General features: G+C 46.0%; 1 protein-coding gene across 1 annotated transcript; it reads right to left on the reverse strand.

Annotated features, from left to right (window-relative positions):
• Positions 1-13,739: 13,739 nt before the first annotated feature.
• LOC116822040 (ankyrin repeat domain-containing protein 9-like) lies at positions 13,740-15,242 on the reverse strand. The gene has a single exon (XM_032775602.2). It carries the CDS (start codon positions 14,959-14,961, stop codon positions 14,071-14,073), a length of 891 nt encoding a protein of 296 aa, XP_032631493.2. The 5' UTR covers positions 14,962-15,242; the 3' UTR covers positions 13,740-14,070.
• Between the last annotated feature and the right edge of the window lie 3,025 nt (positions 15,243-18,267).

The raw sequence follows: 18,267 nt of genomic DNA on the forward strand, positions 1-18,267 counted from the left end.
TTGAGATTTCACATTCCGGACATTCTTTCCACACTTCCCACAATTCACCACCAGATGTCAGGGCACAGCCCATCCTGACTCTGCCTACACAAACAAACAAACACCTGTTAAGATCGGTGCTAAGCATCAGCTCTCGCTTGAATAAAATCTCCATTCAGTTGACAGGGCTGCACTTTGCTCAGCATTGGTGACAGCACAATGTTGATTTCCTGAAATTTCAGTTTGTAAATCTGGTTTCCCTGGCATTCTACAGGGGAGTTTTTGTTTCCATCCATTGCTCCACTGCAGGCTACTTTGCTGCTATTCAGAAGAGTTCAGTCTTTCAACCTCGAGTGCTACAGCCAGTTGTACTGGTGGTTTGTGGCAAGCTGGCCTGTCTCTCCAAGGCCTGATCTAGACCCCACCTAGTGTGGACGCAGTTATACTGGAGTAAAGGTGCCTTGTACCAGCATAGTTTGTTCCTCTAAATTTACAGGAATAACCTTTGTACCAGTATAGCTGTGTACACACGAGGGGGGTGCTTTAATTATACCCGTGTGGTACAAGTTTTGTGTGTAGACAAGCTCTAAGAGAGAGTTTTGTTTTTTTTCTTTATCGGGGAAGCTGCATGACACAGGGATTCTTGCCATACTCCCCTTTTTCACATTTTGTTTTGGGATGATTGTGGGCAAAGCTCTGGGAAGCAGGGTGGGAGCCCCCCTCTTTCTCCATTCAGATCCCATAGGGGTGTTCCCTTCTCATTCTGTGTGTGGGGGGGTGGGTAATTTTTTCCCTCTGCTCTCCCTAAACATGAAATCCAGCAAAGGTGGTTCACCCCAAAACGGATCTCCACTCCATGAAGGATCCATGCCAGAAGAGGAGATCAGGAAGCTCTTTACCAAAAGAAGTTACTCACTGTGGAAGCAGCATGCATCTGGGGCCTGTTCTGGGAAATTTTATACTAGGTTTCTGAATCCTGGAGGAATTATGAAATAGCCCCCAGAGAATCTTGGGAATTTCCCAAAGTAGAATTGTGGGAGTGTTGAGAGTTTGACTTCTTCGACTCCCACAATCCCCAGGAACATGCTAGAGATCTCCCAGAGTGCTGTGCACAATCATCTACAGTATACTGCAGTTTGAAGCAGTGCTAAGAATTCTGGGATATGTACCTAGATGGCATTGCTGCGAACAAGACTGACTCATGTCAGCTCCGTTGGAGCAAGATAACTTGAGTAAAATACAGTCAAGCTAACTGTAGTACACATGGTTCCTATCAGTGCAGCACTTGATCTTGCCAACATTTCCTCAGAGCACAAAGGCAACTAACCTTCGTATTCATCATCTCTCGAGAGTTCTGTTTGATCACGTTGGCAAGAGCAAATGGGACTGTCATAAATATAAAGGGAAGGGTAACAACCTTTATGTATGCAGTAATATAAAATCCCTCTTGGCCAGACGTACAGAATCATTTACCTGTAAGGGGTTAATCAGTTCAATTAACCTAGTTGGCACCTGACCAGAAGGACCAATGGGGAAAGAAGATACTTTCAAACCTGGTGGGGGGAAAGGGTTTGTTTGTGCTCTCTTTGTGTGTTCCCTCTCAGAACAAAGAGAGGGACCAGGGCAGGAAAAAAAATCTCCTAAAAAGATCCTGAAATGATGCATCTAAAATTACACAAATTATAAGTAATGCAAGGAAATGCGTTAGATTATTTTTTGTTTTAGCTTGTGAATTTTCCCTATGCTAAGAGGTAATTTTATTTCTTTTTTGTAACTGGGAAACAGAGTCAGAGGGGAATCCTCTGGGTTTTAAATCTTTTTATTTACTGTGTAAAGTTATCTTCCATCCTATAAGTTGTTATATTATTCTCAAGCCTCCTCAGGAAAGGGGGTGAAGGGGCTTGGGGGGATATTTTTGGGGGGGATAGGGCTCCAAGTGGCCCCTCCCTGAATGTTTACTTAAATCACTTGGTGGTGGCAGCAATACCATCCAAGGACAAGGAAAGGAATTTGCCTTGAGGAAGTTTTTAACCTAAGCTGGTGGAATATAAGTTTAGGGGGTCTTTCATGTGGGTCCCCACATCTGTACCCCAGAGTTCAGAGTAGGGAAGGAACCCTGACAGGGACAAATGCCCACTGTTGTCAACAAGATGGAGTGCAAAGGAATGTGCAGGGTGGGGAGTGGCAATGGCAGCCCCACGCAGTGGGGAGGCCAGGCTTAGATGGCTGGCAGACTGGGCTCAGGTAAGTGGCAATGCCAGCCCCAGTGTCATGTGGAGATGGGACGGCAGGGCTTGAGCCAGTCCCGCACGGTGTCCCATTTTCCCTTTGGGAAATATAGTCACCCTAAATCAGCCACTGAGTTGGGAGCAGGATTAAGCTGTATAAAAACCATGAAGCAGAAGCTCTAAGGAGGTACGTTAGAGCCTAAGGAAAACTAGAGTTCATTAAAAAAAAAATGTAATACCCCCTCCCACACACACAATTTGTTACATTGAAATGAAAAATTGCAACCAGCTGTACATTTGGTCAAAAAATAAAAGGGGTAGGGGAACCACAAGATTTCATCAACAATTATTCCCATTTTTAATTGAAATGTGGAATTCTTCTTCTATTTTTGTAGCAGCTCTGGATGTGCTCTGCCAATGGGAAGCTGTAACTCCATGCACATGGTTGGTTTGCTGAGGATTTTTTTTCCATTTTGTTTGGGTGGTGACCTGTTCTCTACTTTGTTCAGTGCAAATGCATAAGAGAGGTGCAACCCTTTTTTGGCCTTGTTATTGGCCCGGATTCCTCAGAGCATTTATGAACATATTTAACGTTAAGTATGTTCTTAAGTCCCATTGAAATTAGTGACTTTCCATTCACTTCAGTGGGATTTAAGCATGTGCTTAAATGCTTTGCTGAGTAGGGATGGGATTATGCAGATGTGTAAGACTGAGCATAGCCTTAAATCCTTTGCTGAATCAGGGTCATAATTAGTAACTCTGAAGAATTATAGACAAGTTAATTTTGGCTAACTTTGATACCAAGAAAGATAGTGGAACAAATTGTTACACAATCCACTTGTGAGCACCTAGGGATAAAGTGATAAGGAATAGCCAGCATGGATTTGTCAAGCATATATCTATTTCCCTTCTTTGGCAGAATAACCTGACTAGTGAATAATGGGGAAGAGGTAATATATCTTGATTTGTGTGGCTTTTAATAGTCCCTCATAACATTCTCATAAGCAAATTAGGAGCATATTATCTAGATCACATGTTTTTTAAACTGGAGGGCGTGTTCCCTGGAGGGCACAAGAAGGTTATCAGGGGAAGGTAAGGTGGGATGGGAGGGGCTGCAGCTGGCTGGGTGTCCAGACAATGGCAGGGCATCAATGGAAAGAATGCACAGGGAGTCCTCAGTGATGTGTGTGTAGGGGTCCTGCCCCGCCCTGCCTCGCCCCGCCCCGCCCCAGCAGTAGCTGCCGCCGCCTACTGCTCTCCCTCTTCCCCACCTACCACTGCGTGTGTGCTGTCCCACCCTGCTACCTGCTCTGGCCTGGACACCAGGCTAGCTGCAGCCCCCCATATTTTAAACTCTCCAGAGCTCATGTGGGTCCCTCTGGCTAGTGGGGAGGGAAGGTGTGCATTGCACTGCACTGCCATGGGCTTCACTGAGGATGGAGCCAAACCGGTCCTGATGCTGCCCCAGATGTGAGCAGACCACTCTCTCCGTGAGTCACTTTCTGCCCCAGACAGGTGGCAGTTGGCAAGTCAGGGGGAGGAGGGGAATGCAGGGCAGGGAATAGGACTGTTATATGACTCCAGCGAAGAAAGGGGAGTGCAGCAAAAAAAGTTTGGGAACCTCTAGTCCAGGTGAAATTACTGAAAGGTGGGCACACAACTTTTGAAAAACTGTCCTCAAAGAGTAGTTATCAACAATTCATTGACAAAGTGAAAGGACGTCCTGGGGAGAATGGGGTCCTGCAGGATCTGTCCTGGTTCTGTACTGTTCAATATGTTCATCAACAACTTGAATAATGGAATGGAGAGTATGCTTACAAAGTCTGTTGGCTGACACCAAGCTGGGAGAAGTTGCAACCATGTTAGAGGAGGAAATTAGAATTCAAAATGATCTTGACAAATTGGAGAATTGGTCTGAAGCTAACAAGATGAAATTCAGTAAAGACAAATGCAAAGTACTTCAGATTAGGAAGGAAACACTAAATGCAAAATTTCAAAATGGGGAGTAACTTGCTAGGCAGTAGTATTGCAGAAAAGGATCTGGGGATTATAGTGGATCACAAATTGAATATGAGACAACAATGTGATGCTGTTGCCAAAAAGGCAAATGCCATTCTGGGATGTATTAACAGGAATGTTGTATGTAAGCTCTGGGAGGTAATTATCCTGCTCTACTCGGCCCTAGTGAAGCCTCAGCTGCTGGTGTCCAGTTCTGGGTGCCACAGTTTAAGGAAGATGTGACCAAATTGGAGAGAGTCTAGCACAACAAAAATGAGAAATGGTTTTAGCAAACCTGATATATGAGGAAAGGTTGAAAAAAAATGGTCATGTTTAGTCTGGGTAAGAGAAGCCTGGTAGGTACCTAATAAATCTTCATATAGGTAAACAGGTTGTTATAAAGAAAATGGTGATCAATTGTTCTCCATGTATAGTGAGGGAAGGACAAGAGGAAATTAGCTTAGTTTGGAGCAGGAAGATTTAGGTTAACTACTAGGGGAAAAATTCTTACTATAAGGATAGCTAAGCAGTGGAACTGGTTACCTAGGGGGGTTGTGAAATCCCAGTCACTGGAGATTTTCAAGAACAGGTTAGACAAACACCTGTCATGGCTGGACTAGGTATACTTGGCCCTGCCTCAGCATAGAGGGATGACGTGGACGATCGCTTGATCCCTTCCAGTCCTACATTTCTATGATTCTCCACTACCTGGTAGCTTGTCATTTGCACCTGAGCTAAACCAAATCAGAATGGTAGAGGCACTCCCTTTGCACAATTCTGGATGACTACTCAAGGGGCAAGGCACAAGACAGTCCAACTCTGATTCCCTTCTGGAAGATGGTCTGTCTGGAAGAGTCCTCTGTTTTGGTCTCTAGCCCCTTGAGTTCACTTGGTAATATGAGTGTTACTAGTCCTGCCTAAAGGAGATGAAGCGTGTCTCAAATCCACCCTGGCCTGTGTGTTAATATTCACCGTGTTACAGGTGTCTCTGTCATAGGGTGGCTGACCCATAGGACTGAAGCTGGTCCAGACCCCCTGTACCAGAACAGGTGCTCTCAGTTTGGCCAGATAAGAGAGCAGGGCAGCTTCCAAGGCTATAAAGGACCAAGGAGAATCTGAGAGAGAGAAGGAGACTAGGTGTGTCTGGGACCTGGGGATCCAGGGCTGCCTGGGAGTAGTAGGTTGGAGGGGGATGAGAGCTGTTAGAGCCAGAAGGTGGTTCCTGGGAGAAGGCTGAAGGCAAGGAGACCAGCAAGAGAGGTTTGCTGGCTGACCTCCCCAAACCAGAGGGCTTCAGACAGCTGAAGGCAAGAGGAGCCAAAGAGGGAAGTGCCTGCTGGCTCTAAGCCAGAGAGCCAGAGCCAAAGCCAAGGGCCAGAGAGGGCTGAAGTTGAGAACCAGTGGAGAAGCTTATCCGCTGATGTCTCCACATCAGACAGCTGGACCCAGGGGGTTTCTGAGAGGACATGGGGGAGTAAAGGACGCTCCGTGGTGAGGATGGTCTTCCCAGCTGGAAAGAGCAGGGTTGCATGCCCGCTGAAAGGGCTGGCGTGGCTGTCCCGGGACAGAAAAGGACGAATAAGGAGCCTGGATGTGGTGGAAGACACCAGAATATGGTATAGAAGGAGTTTCAAAAGAGAGGCTGGGGGAGGGGGAAGGCATAGGTGGGTCACTCTGGGTAGAGCAGGGTTTTAAGGACTACACGGACTGGGACTGAAATGGAGTATGTTTGGAACTTTTTGTTGGGGATTAATTGATCAATATTTTTGAAAAAACCAGTCCCCAGGAGGGATATTATTGGGCCTGGCATAGAGTCCTTGGGTTACCTGGGAGGAGAAACTGTGGCAGGCACATCAGTTGTGTCTTGGTTGGTTGCAGAGGTCAATCCAGTTGGGGCTGCCCTTTGACAATCCTGAGTGAAGGTGAAACAATGGTGACTTCATTTCTCCTTCTTCTCTCGTTTCTGTTCCTCTTGGCAGCCAAGTCTTTATCCCAGCAGAAGGATAGGTCATGCAAGTAACACAATCAAGAAGGGGCAGTAGTTAACGGCATGCAGCTTTTCAGTTCTAGGTCAGAAGTTCAAATCTAAGCTTGGTCAGTAGTGCTCAGAAGTTGTTGCAGTTCGATGGCTGTTGAGCGGCTTACAGAAAATCAGTTGTGGTGTCAGTCCAGTTTCTGGTGGACAAAGGTCCACATCATCAATCCCACTAATTAGGCCAATTAATGGCAATCTCAGCGGAGTGGTCAGTGCACCTTAGAGAGTGAACCAACTTCTATATCACTGCACCCCATGTTGTAGCATCTTCTGCATTCCCATTCTCAGAGTAATATCATGCAAGACTACATCTTCCTCTACAATGGCTCCTGCCATGCCTGGAGAGCTGATCCTATCCTTTTTGGGCCAGTGAAGCAAAATTTTTGCCCATCTTTCCCCTGCACATAAACAGTTCCTGTCATACTGATTATGCACAGGGCCAGCTGAGGACCTGATTATTTAAGATCTACCTCAAATGTAAATATTGTGTGTGCCAGGGATCTTCACAGAAGTACAGCTCTGGTCCTTGTTCCTGTCAATCCTGGGGACTGTTTTTGGTTTCAGAGGAACTTAATTTAAAAATAAACTGAAATTCCCCTTTACATTTTAGCTTCCCGCTACTCAGGGAACCAGGGACCACAGGTTTTTGTGAGGCCACTTGGGGCAACTAGAAACTGACAGTTTGCAATCCTGTAGAAGTCAGACACTGTTTGCCTAAAACACTCCAGTAAGCAGGTCCTGATCCTGCTGGGAAAGGGTTATGTGGATTTTGCTGACTCATATTGGTTACTTCCCTGGTATAGAAGGAATATGGGAGTGATTCTATGGGGAGAGAAGACATGGGCTGGGGGCTTAGCAGTCCTGAAGGAGGAACTTCAGAAGCAGCCAAGCCTATGGAGGAGATGTGAGCTGAATTTTGTTGTCGGTTGCTTTGATAGTGAAGCCAAATCCCAGGAAGGGGATACGCTTGTGGACTGCATGCACATAGCAGATGGAGAAAGCAGCCTGTCTGCATCATTATACTCCCATCAGATGGAAACAACTGTCATAACCGAGCTGAGCTGAACCCAAACCAGTGACCTAAAGGTGAAAGACTTCACATCCCATTGCCAATCCCCTGAGTCATCCACTTACTTTCTCTCTGCATTCGTTTTGTGCTGACCCATCTTCCGCTGGTGGTGATACTGTGATGGGTGGTTACATGACATCACACAGGATCATCATCTCATGGCATATCCAGATGTTACAAGGCCATGTAGAAATGACTTTGTTCCTCAGATCACATTCAAGGAGAGCTAATATTCAGCATAAGATAATCAAAGACCAAAAGTAGCTGAAACAAAAGGAACAGCTACTGCCAGATATTCCTGACCTAGTAGGCAATAAAAGACACATCCAGTTTATACTGTAAGTTTATTACAGTAATACAATCAGATTAAATCTTCATAGTTGATACAATTATATCAGCGAGAATATAAATATTTTAGTTTCAATACAGGCAATCATTTCATCTTTACCGTGCAGAGAGTAATATACAAACAATCACATGGAATAAAATTAAACAAAAGAGAGAAACTTAAATTACAAAGTATGGCTTTAATCTATAAGGAAGTCGTATCATATAATGAACATTCATTTGTACTCAGGCTTGGCTGGATTCAGTTCAATCAGTAAAACATCAGCATTTGTCAGTTTCACGCTGAACCCAAAAACGGATAGAGGAAAACAAATGGCCATCAATGCTAATGAACATTTAGAGACATTAAAAATATTTTTTTAGACAAAAACATAAAAAGTCCTCGGGGGATCTGGCCCTTTGCTGTTAGTGGTTGTACAATGGTACCTAGAAGCAGGAGTTCTCAGGCCACTGAATTTCTCTGGCAGCATAGAAGCAGGAGCCTGCTTGTTTAGCTACATAGCAATAGAAACAGAAGCTGGGAATGTCTGTTTAAAAGATTTTATTTTGGTAAAAAATTGATTCAAAAATAGATGCTGAAGCGATAACAAATCCATTGCTGCCCAGTTACACCTGTCACTGTGCTCTAACCGAGGGGTGGGCAAACTATGGCCTAGGGGCCACATTCGGCCCTTCAGACATTTTAATCCAGCCCTCAAGCTCCCGCCGGGGAGCAGGGTTCAGGGCTTGCCATGCTCCACGGTGCCATGGCTCCTGGAAGCAGCGGCATGTCTCCCCTCCGGCTCCTACGCATAGAGGAAGCCAGGGTCTCCGCATGTTGCCCCCGCCCCAAGCGCTGCCCCTGCAGCTCCCATTGGCTCAGAAGTGTGGCCAATGGGAGCTGAGGGGCGGTGCCTATGGACAGCGCAGCACACAGAGCCACCTGTCTGCACTCCGCTTAGGTGCCAGAGGGGGAACATGCTGCTGCTTCCTGGAGCTGCTTGACATAAGAGCCCCCTGGAGCCTGCACCCCTGATCACCTTCCATACCCCAACCCCCAGTCCTGATCCCCCTCCTGCACCCCAACCCCTCATTCCCAGCCCCAGCCCACCCACACCCCCAGCTGGAGCCCTCACCCCCTCTCACACCCCAATGTCCAATTTAGTGAGCATTTATGGCCCGCCACACAATTTCCATACCCAGATATGGCCCTTGGGCCAAAAAGTTTGCCCACTCCTGCTCTAACCCATTGGCACTTGATATTTAGAGACAGAGCTCCCACTTCAAGAGCACAGGCCACTTTAGCTGATGAAGAAACTTTCTTGGCTATGAGCAGTAACTTAGCAGGGCTTATGAGACCTGGTTTTCTTCATTTAAATAGTTTATAGGCTTTCTTAAGGCATCGATCACTGTAAGATCCAACTATCTCACAAACACTGAATTTATCCCAGAAACTCCTCTATCAAGAGCAGCTCTGGCCATGAAAGGGCAGTGATCAAGGCCGGCTCCAGGCACCAGCATTCCAAGCTGGTGCTTGGGGCAGCATTCTGCAAGGGGCGACAGTCTCCCTTGTTTTGCCCCCAAGCAGCACGCCGAATTACCACTACGGGCGGGGGGGTGGGGCAGTCCCTGGGCCCTTAGGGTGGCAGGCGCGGTTTCCAAGGCAGCGGCAATTCGGCGGCAGCTTCTATGTTTAGCTGTCCGGGGCGGCTTCAGCTAAACATAGAAGCTGCTGCCGAATTGCCGCTGCCGCGGAAACGCGCCTGCCGCCCTAAGGGTACAGGGACTGCCCCCTCCCACCTCACCTGCGGCAGCAATTCGGCATGCTGCCTGGGGTTGCGAAAACTGTAGAGCCGGCCCTGGCAGTGATCTATACACACTCACACAAACACAAGCTAGGCCTTTCCACCAATATTCATAGAAACTGAAATAAATTAAAAATCCTCTTGAGCCTACTGATAATCCAGGGCGTGGTACAGATTTCTGTGCCACTGCCCCCTCTTCCTCTATCTTTTATTTTTTTTCCAAAGTTTAAAAATAAAGACCTTAAACTAGACTCATGCAATGCATTTTTAATGCCAAATGAAAACATTGCTACATGGCACCAGGTGCTCTTTTTGTTGTTGTTGTTTGTTAAAATAAATATGATCACTAATGTATTTGTCATGCAAGTGCAGAGATTTTTTCCTCTGGAAAGATTCAAGGCTAGGGGCTGATGGATTGGAGCAGGGGTGTCCAACCTGAGCCTGATAAGGAGCCAGAATTTACCAATGTACATTACCAAAGAGCCACAGTAATATGTCAGCAGCCCCCCATCAGCTCCACACACAACCCCTGCTCCCAGCACCTCCCGATCAGCTGTTTCGTGTTGTGCAGGAGGCTCAGGGAGGGGAGGAGTGAGGGCATGGCAGGCTCAGGGAAGGGGTGGAGTGGGGGCAGGGCCTGTGGCAGAGCCTGGGGTTGAGCAGTGAGCATATTGGAAAGTTGGCACCTGTAGCTCCAGCCCCCGAGTTAGTGCCTGTACAAGGAGCCGCATATTAACTTCTGAAGAGCCACATGTGGCTCCAGAGCCACAGGCTGGCCACCCCTGGGTTGGAGGGATTGTTTAACAGATCTAGAATTTAGTTTTGCTCATGAGCAGGCTTAAGGAGAACAATGAATAGGGAAACTGATTTTTTTTCCTATGTCAATGAAAACTGTGAAGAAGTTGAGGTAGATTTGGCAGTGTAAGGTGTAATATCCTACACAGAAGGAAGAAACACAGGAGATCAAATAAACAGACAGATCAATGAAAAGGACAGGCGAACTAGCATGGGGAAAAAATCCCTGCCCTTCCATCAAAAAGAAATCCTATCTAGGATTGTTCCCTCATGTCCTGCCTAGTTAGCAACACTACAAGCTTCTCCCATGACCTGTCAGCGTCTGTTAACCCTGGCCCAAAGAAACCCCCTCTAGAGGTCAAATGGTAAATCAGTCTCCATGGCCCATCAGGTCCTTGATTCCTCTGCTAAGGGTATGTCTACACGACCTGCTGGATCGGCGGGCAGCGATCAAGCCAGTGGGGATCAATTTATCGCGTCTAGTCTAGACGTAATAAATCGACCCCTGAGCACTCTCCTGTCAATTCCTGTACTCCAGCACCATGAGAGGTGCAAGCAGAGTCAATGGGGGAGTGGTCGTAGTCGACTCACTGCAGTGAAGACATCACAGTAAGCTGATCTAAGTACGTCGACTTCAGCTACATTATTCACGTAGCTGAAGTTGCGTAACTTAGATCTCTTCTTCCCCTCCCCCCCCTCAGTGTAGACCTGGCCTAAGACTGCCAACAAAGGGGCAAATCGGAGGCAACGGTAGTGATTTCTTTGATGTGGATATCTGTCCATTGAGAACTGGGCTGAGAACACCAAACTCATTGCACACAGGGCAATGAACACACATCAGATGGTAGTGACTTTCAACCAGTACTTACCTAGGCTGCTGTAACACCATAGCTTGAGCTACAGGAGAAATCCTTTCACTCCTGAAAGAAGGTGTCTTCTCCTTGCTGCAGGCCAGCTGGCAGAGGGCCACTTCCGTCACATACTGCCCTTGAACCTACCCTCTCCTCAACTTGGCAAACTGAAAACATCTGCATAGACTGGAGCAATGGGAAACCTAAGCTCTGACCCTGCAGTGCAAGAAATGGATGCCGGTTCACAGGGCCTGTGCACCATTTAAGGCTCACATGTGCTCAAAGTATTAGTTCTAGCCCTCTGCCAAGGGGTGAATTTCCCTCTGAGTTACTGGAAAATACCATATTGCACACACCATGAATCCCTACAATCTGTGTTTTGTGTAGCAACAACCCACCCACCCACCTACACCAGCTGGAGTGGATTTTCTGAAATTCTGTTCTGCACAGAAGGTCTAATGCTATCAGAGAGTGTGAACATACCTAATGAATTCCTGTCCACTGTTCTTAATATGGAATTTCTGCTACTGGAGCTTAATTAGCATCTTAATAATATTCCCACCTGCCGCCTCTGCCTCTCCTCCACTGACATCCAAATTAGCTGCTGCAGCTCCAGCATGGATGAGCTAGATGGATCTGGCTGCCAATGACTCCAGTGGCAGCAGGACGCAGCCCATTCTTAGCAGCTGTGCTATTGTTCTATCAGTTCAGCAGCCTTGGGGGTGGAACATCTGTTTTGACCTCTCCCCTCCCTCCCTGTGATGCTGGGGGCTGATGACGCCTCAAGGCTGGAGGTGCCTGCACACTCTCCACGGACTGGCAGGATTGGCTGGACAAGTGCTTATTATGCTAATCAGCTTTCAGCTTGGCTTCGCTTCATGGGAAAGATACCCCTGAGCTGTGACAGCCTTCAACTCTGCCAGCTTGTGCTGCAGAGGCAGTGTCTCTGCAAAAGAAAAGGGGGGATGAGGTTTACACTGAATTCCACTCCCACCGGCCACCCCTCCTAGCAGGGAATACAAGGAAAAGGAACTGTTTGTCCTAGGAGATGCCATTGAGGCACAATGCAACAAGAAGACAGATGCAGGGAAATAGGTTAACCCTTTCACTTCTGGTCTGCCATTGAAAATGCTGTGCTGGCATTTTCTCCACATAGCAGTGACAAATGAAAAGGGGTATTAAGCTGCACACATCACATTCAGTAGCCCAGAAGGTGCCATGCACTGGAAATGGTACGTTCAGTAGCAGAACTGGAGCATTCTATCTGGATGTACCTGATACATACAACAGGGACACTCCATATGGACATATCCTGTGCAGTCAGCAGCCCATCAGAGGCACCTCGCCTGGGCATACCCATTGCATTCAGTATCATGCCGCCCACATACACAGAGCAATATAGCAGTGGTGCCCTCAGTACATTCACTACTGGTGTCAATGGGGCTGTGTCCATTGACTTCAGAGAAGCTGCACCCATTTACACCAGCAGAGAACATGGCTCAGCATTTTACTATCTGAGATATAGGTCATCTATCTATAAATGTTAACAAGTGGTCTATTCGGTGTGCTATGTGGCACAATACTTTATTGCACATCATTTCTTGTTTACAACCTCATGAACGCTGGCCAATGTAATCATGCCCTTTGCCTATCGCTGCATATATTTTAAAGAGATCAACCATCCACTCTCTATTACAGCCTACAAATATGTGGGAATGTGTTCCTTTTGGGGTTGGGGAGTAGGGCAAAGGATTAAATTGAAAAGGAGACCACTTTGACCAAAATAACTTTATTGTATAGCTAAATAAAGACTATGCTGCAAAGGGCGTTGGCATGGCATGCTGCTGGACCATGATCTCACTAGTCTGCTTTGCCTGTAGCAGACTAATGAGCAGCAGTGTGGGGAGTAATATTCTATACTGACAGCAAGCTACTGACTGATTAATGAAGGGAGTCCCCCCTGTGATGTTGAGAATTCAATGCAGTCGACAGCAGTTTCCAGGCCCGATCCTGTGAACACTACCTGTCTTCAGCTCCCACTGCAGGATTGGGCCTTCTGTCTGTGGCATGGAGGATGAATGACCTAATCTGCCCTGCTGATGATTTATAGCAGCAAAATACCACAGCCCATTTTCAAGTAATTAGCAAATGCAGGTGGCTTTGATATAAATCTCTAAATCAAGGCACAGCTGTAACTGTCTTGGGGACACTGTCACCTCTTATAACAAAAGTCCCGGGGAACTAATGTCACTCATTAAAGATGGAGTTCCACTCACTGGTTTTGCCAGGATTTGCATTTTTTCACTGAACAGCATGAAAGATGGTTCCCGCCCCACTGCACAATTCTATAGAAGCTTCAACACTGGGATAGCTTTTAACCCTCTCACTCCCAAACAAAAAAAAAGGATGCCTTCTCATCAGTATGCTGCCTGTCTTTATCCTCTGAGCAAGAACACAGAGTCTCTGACTCTAATTGAGGAAATGCAATAGTAGTCTGCAGCACTGACTCAACACCACTGCAGTAAGAGTATTGTGAGCCACAGGATTTCTGATCTTCACTGGAGCAAAAAGGAAAACCTGACATCTCAACCCCATTGGTGGTTTTTAAAGGGCTGGTAGAATGCAGTTCCATAGTTACAGTATTTGCAAATCCCAATGGACAGGGCATTCTTTTTCACTGGCATAATTTACACAGGATAATGTTAATATATTGGGAATTCAGATACACTGATTTCAGCTGGCAGTTAAAAAAATTACTTCAATTAAACTTAACCCTTCACATGCACAATTAAAAAAGAAGGATTTTGCTTTTAAAAGTGCCGTGCCTGCAATTGATTAGAAAAACACCGAAAATCTTCTCATAAAATATTGGATTTTCAAATGGGGCCTATGGGAGGTAGATACCAAAATCTTATTGAAATTCTAGGGGAGGTAGGTGCCTAACTCCCTTAGGTGCCTTTGAAAATCCAACCCCCCAAAATAGTCAAGGAAAAACATTTACCACATTTTTTGTCTGTAGTTTTTTGCTGTAGGAAGGTAGGGGCTTTAGTGCCTGAGGTATAGGTAGTTCCTGGATGCTTTTAGGAAAGTGGGAAGGTGGGAGAGACTGGAGAATAGTTTGCATAGCTTGCAGGTATAAAGAAGTAGGTGTGTTCCCCACCAGGCTGTTGAATTTGTCTTCCCCTAGCAAAGCTGTCCAGTGGTCTGGATGATCCTGCAGAATTTTCCGCATCTTAAACTGTGGGCTAGGCATGAAGAGCAAGAGGTAATCGAGGCAGAGCTTTTTTGATGCCACGTTGACTTTGGAGTCCCACATCTGCTCCAGGATGACATCCAGTGGGGTGAGCCCCTTGCTGTCCTTGATCCTAGGAGAAGCCCCGTTCCCTAGAAGGATGAGGACCGTCTCCGACCTCAGCAGTTCGCAGGCAAGGTGCAGTGGGGTCTTGCCATCTTCCAGATGAAAGCAGCCGGTCCTGTTGATGTAGGAGTTTAGGCTGGGTAGCTTGTGTGCAATCTTGATGATCAGCCCCAAAATGTCCCTCCTGTCGTATGTGACTGCCATGGCCAAATGAGGGGCAGAGGATGGGCAATAGCAGAAATGCTCTCCAGGCACCTGGAGAGCCTCCTCTGGAAAATGAGACAGCAGATATTGGGCATAAGGCAGGTGATTATGCACCACTGCATAGAGAAGGGCTTCCGAAGGTGAATATGTTCTCAGGCTGGCATTTTCCTCCCAGTAAAAATATTCCATAGTTCTCATATCTTCCAGCATCCATACTGGTTTGTGGTCTCTTACAGCCTGGTAGAACATATAGGATAAGAACTTACAATGCCTGCTCTGCTCATCCTGCAGACTGGCCTGGTTACTGGCCATGTCTCAGCAAATAAACAAGACCTGCACGCAAGCTTGCTCCAGAATGTAAGATTTTCTCACTTTGAATGCAGATCCTGATGCTGCTGCAACCTTCAGCCTGTCATTGCAGCCCGACTGCACTAACTGGAATGCCTCGGCTTGAACATCTCCACCCATTCATTGTTTTTCCCCTCATTGCAGTGAATTTGTTTAGGTAAGCACAATTCCACAGGCTCAGTTAACCCATTCCATGCACTAGATGGTTAGTCAGTGCACCCTGCTTCATGCACGGCACAGGTTACTAGAACACTGTCAGACTAGCAGTGATTTTATAGATGCAGAGCTACATAGGAGAGCCTAAAATTAGCTTTAGAGGTTAGGCAATTTTCTGTCTCTGTTTCATGCCTACCCAGACAAGCTGGTATAGTGCAGTAAGCACAGTATGCATTTATTCATTTGTCCCTCTTACTTGTACAATTCATTATATAATAAATGTATATTGATACTATATAATCAATATTGAGTACCATATATAATTTCTATATACTGATTGCTAGCTGTATGGTTATAAAGTGACTTCTATTTACTAAATACTGTTATGGCTGGCCCATTAGGGGACACTTATAATGGTTTGTCTATTAGAGGTCATTGATGCAGAAGCCCATAGGCTGAAACTCCACATAGAATGAGTTGAAGACACCATGCAGTAACGTAACCTCATCCAGAGTCATGAAGGATATTGGATAGTTAAAGCACTTCCCTTTGTCCGGCAGTTAAACCTCTGAGGTTCCTTTGTGTTGCAAACCAGCTGCATAAAGAAACAATTAATGTCCAAGCCACCTTTCTGACTAGACGAGCTACGCTGAGGGGGATCCTTGCACCAGGGGTTTCCCAGGTGTCTAACTCAGGCACTGGCCAAGCAGGGGAGTTTGGGGCTGTGTGAGACTTGTGTGAGATCCTGGGAAGAGACAGAGGCCCAAGGCAGAGGTACCTAACCGGAGATTTCTGCAAGAGGGTGTGCCCTGTGTGCTGTTTGTTACCACCTGTGTTCAATGAAACAGGATTTGCACACGTTGTAAATAAACAAATTATACCGAGAAAATACTTGACTCTGCTTCACTGATTTCTGCTTCAAACAGGACCTGACCTGCAAGGTCCTGAATTCTGTTATAACTTGGCAAAGGGGCAACAGTCTACACTGTGTCCATATTGAGAGACTCAACACATAACATTCAGATCTGGATTTTGAATAGCCCAAAGATGCAAGGTGTTCAGGTCCAGGGGTTTAGATGAAAATAGGATAAAATTAAGTTCATTTGCAAAGTTTAGGTCTGGATCTGGGTACAGACTGCAACCTCCCAGCCCACAAAGTTCAGGGATATTTAGATCCTGGGGTTTGGTTCAAGCTCATCTCCTGCACAGTGTATACATTTAATATTTTGGGTCAAGTTTGTCCATTTTGAGTGAGTAACTGCATACCCAGTTTGTATTCACAATTAATGAGACTCTGCATGCAAATACAGCTAATTAGATATTTGCATGCACAATTATGCAGTTTGTATGTGTAACCCACACACTTTCTGAGTGTGGTGTTCTGTCCCATCTAGTAGCATCAAGACCATTTAGCGAGAGAGATAAAATGAGTCTGCTCTACAGCCTTAACTAACAGCAAGTTAGTTTTTAGCTCATGCAGTAGACGCTCATGCACGAAGCTCCAGAGGTCCCTGATTCGATCCTGCCTGCCGGCGACTGGGGTCTGTCAGCGTTACAAGTGGGGACTTGTCCGGAATTTCAACTGGGAAGACTCCAAACCTCAGGACACACTTCCTCAGCTAAGGGAAATATGTAACTCATCTAGTGGCACCGAGACCACTTAGAGAGAGAATGAGTCTGCTCTACAGCTTTAGCTAACAGTCAGTCAGCTTTTAGCTCATGTGGTAGAGGCTCATGCCTCAAGCTCCAGAAGCCCCAGGTTCAACCGGGCTCTGTCAGCATTAAATGTGCAGTCATAATAACTTCAGTGTGCGCTAAATCTAGACTTAGGTGCACGATGGAGCAAACATATTTTGTGCGTCCAGTTGTTCACCCAAACAATCTGAAAAATCAGGCTATTAGCATACAGGTCCCGTGTAATAAACTAGTCTGATTAAAAGTTAAAGTATTAATACATTACACGTTTATAGCATCCTTCATCCAACAATCTCAAAAGACTTTGCCATCATTAATTCATTATGTCCACAACACCCCAGTGAGATAGATAAGTACTGCTACCCCCATTTTACAGAGGAGGAAACAGAGGCACGTGCATAGATGTTTTATGACTTGCCCAGGGTTACACAGTAAGCCAGTGACAGAACTGGGAGTAGAGCCATGAAATCCTGAGTCTTTGCTCCATGCTCTGACCGCTGGACAACCCTCTCTCTCTTAAACTGATGGCAGAAGTTTGGAGCTAAAGACAAAGTACAACGTTTGTAGTCTCTTCTATTATGGTGGGTAATTATAGGGTGTTTAAATATGTTCACTGGAGCAAAAACATCTGAACAAAAACTGTTCTGTAAACAGTATTGTCTCTTCCCATATAAAATGCCAGGAGAAGGAAGAATTTGTCTGTTCATAAGCCGTGGAGTTTAGAGACTATGTTGTGCCATCAGGGTGAGGGAAGATATGCCCAAGGGACAGAGGCATGTCCTGGGAAGGATCACTGGGGAGAAATGGGGCCATATCTGTAGCAGAGAGATTATATATCAGGCCCGCCTCTGCGCCTCCTTAAGCTGCTCATCTATTCTCCCCACCGTGCTGCTGTCTGCTATAGGAGCATGCAGAGAGCTTGCCTATCTCATCCAATAGTCTATGCAAGCTAGAGCTGGGTGGATTGTTTGGTAATGCATCTGTTTTGAGGTTATAATAAAAAATGTTTGTAAAACAGAAGTAAATCTCTTAAACAAAAACTTGCAAGGTTTCTCACAACAAATTTGAGCGAAAAAACTTTGGCTCCTATCTATGAATGCAAACCAAACAAACCACAAGATTCAAGAGAGTTGGCGTGGGTGAGGTAGGGTTCTTTTTTGCCTTTTGAGCAGGGATTGCTTCGTCAAGCAAGACGCATCACACGGTGTTGGTTCTGGTTTCCTGATTGGCTGAGCTGTATTCCACAGGGTTAGCAGAAGGCCAGGCCATTCTGATTCAATTACACAGAGGGCATAGCAGCTGAAAGAAGCAATTTTATGCATCTCTGTGTGTTGAAGGGGACAGAGGAACATTTTTTATCCTCACCTCCTAAAGACCAGCTAAGATTTCAGATAGAACATGGCAGCCATGCTTGAGAAG

The sequence above is a fragment of the Chelonoidis abingdonii genome, chromosome 3 (assembly GCF_003597395.2).
Source record: "Chelonoidis abingdonii isolate Lonesome George chromosome 3, CheloAbing_2.0, whole genome shotgun sequence".
Classification (NCBI taxonomy): domain Eukaryota; kingdom Metazoa; phylum Chordata; order Testudines; family Testudinidae; genus Chelonoidis; species Chelonoidis abingdonii.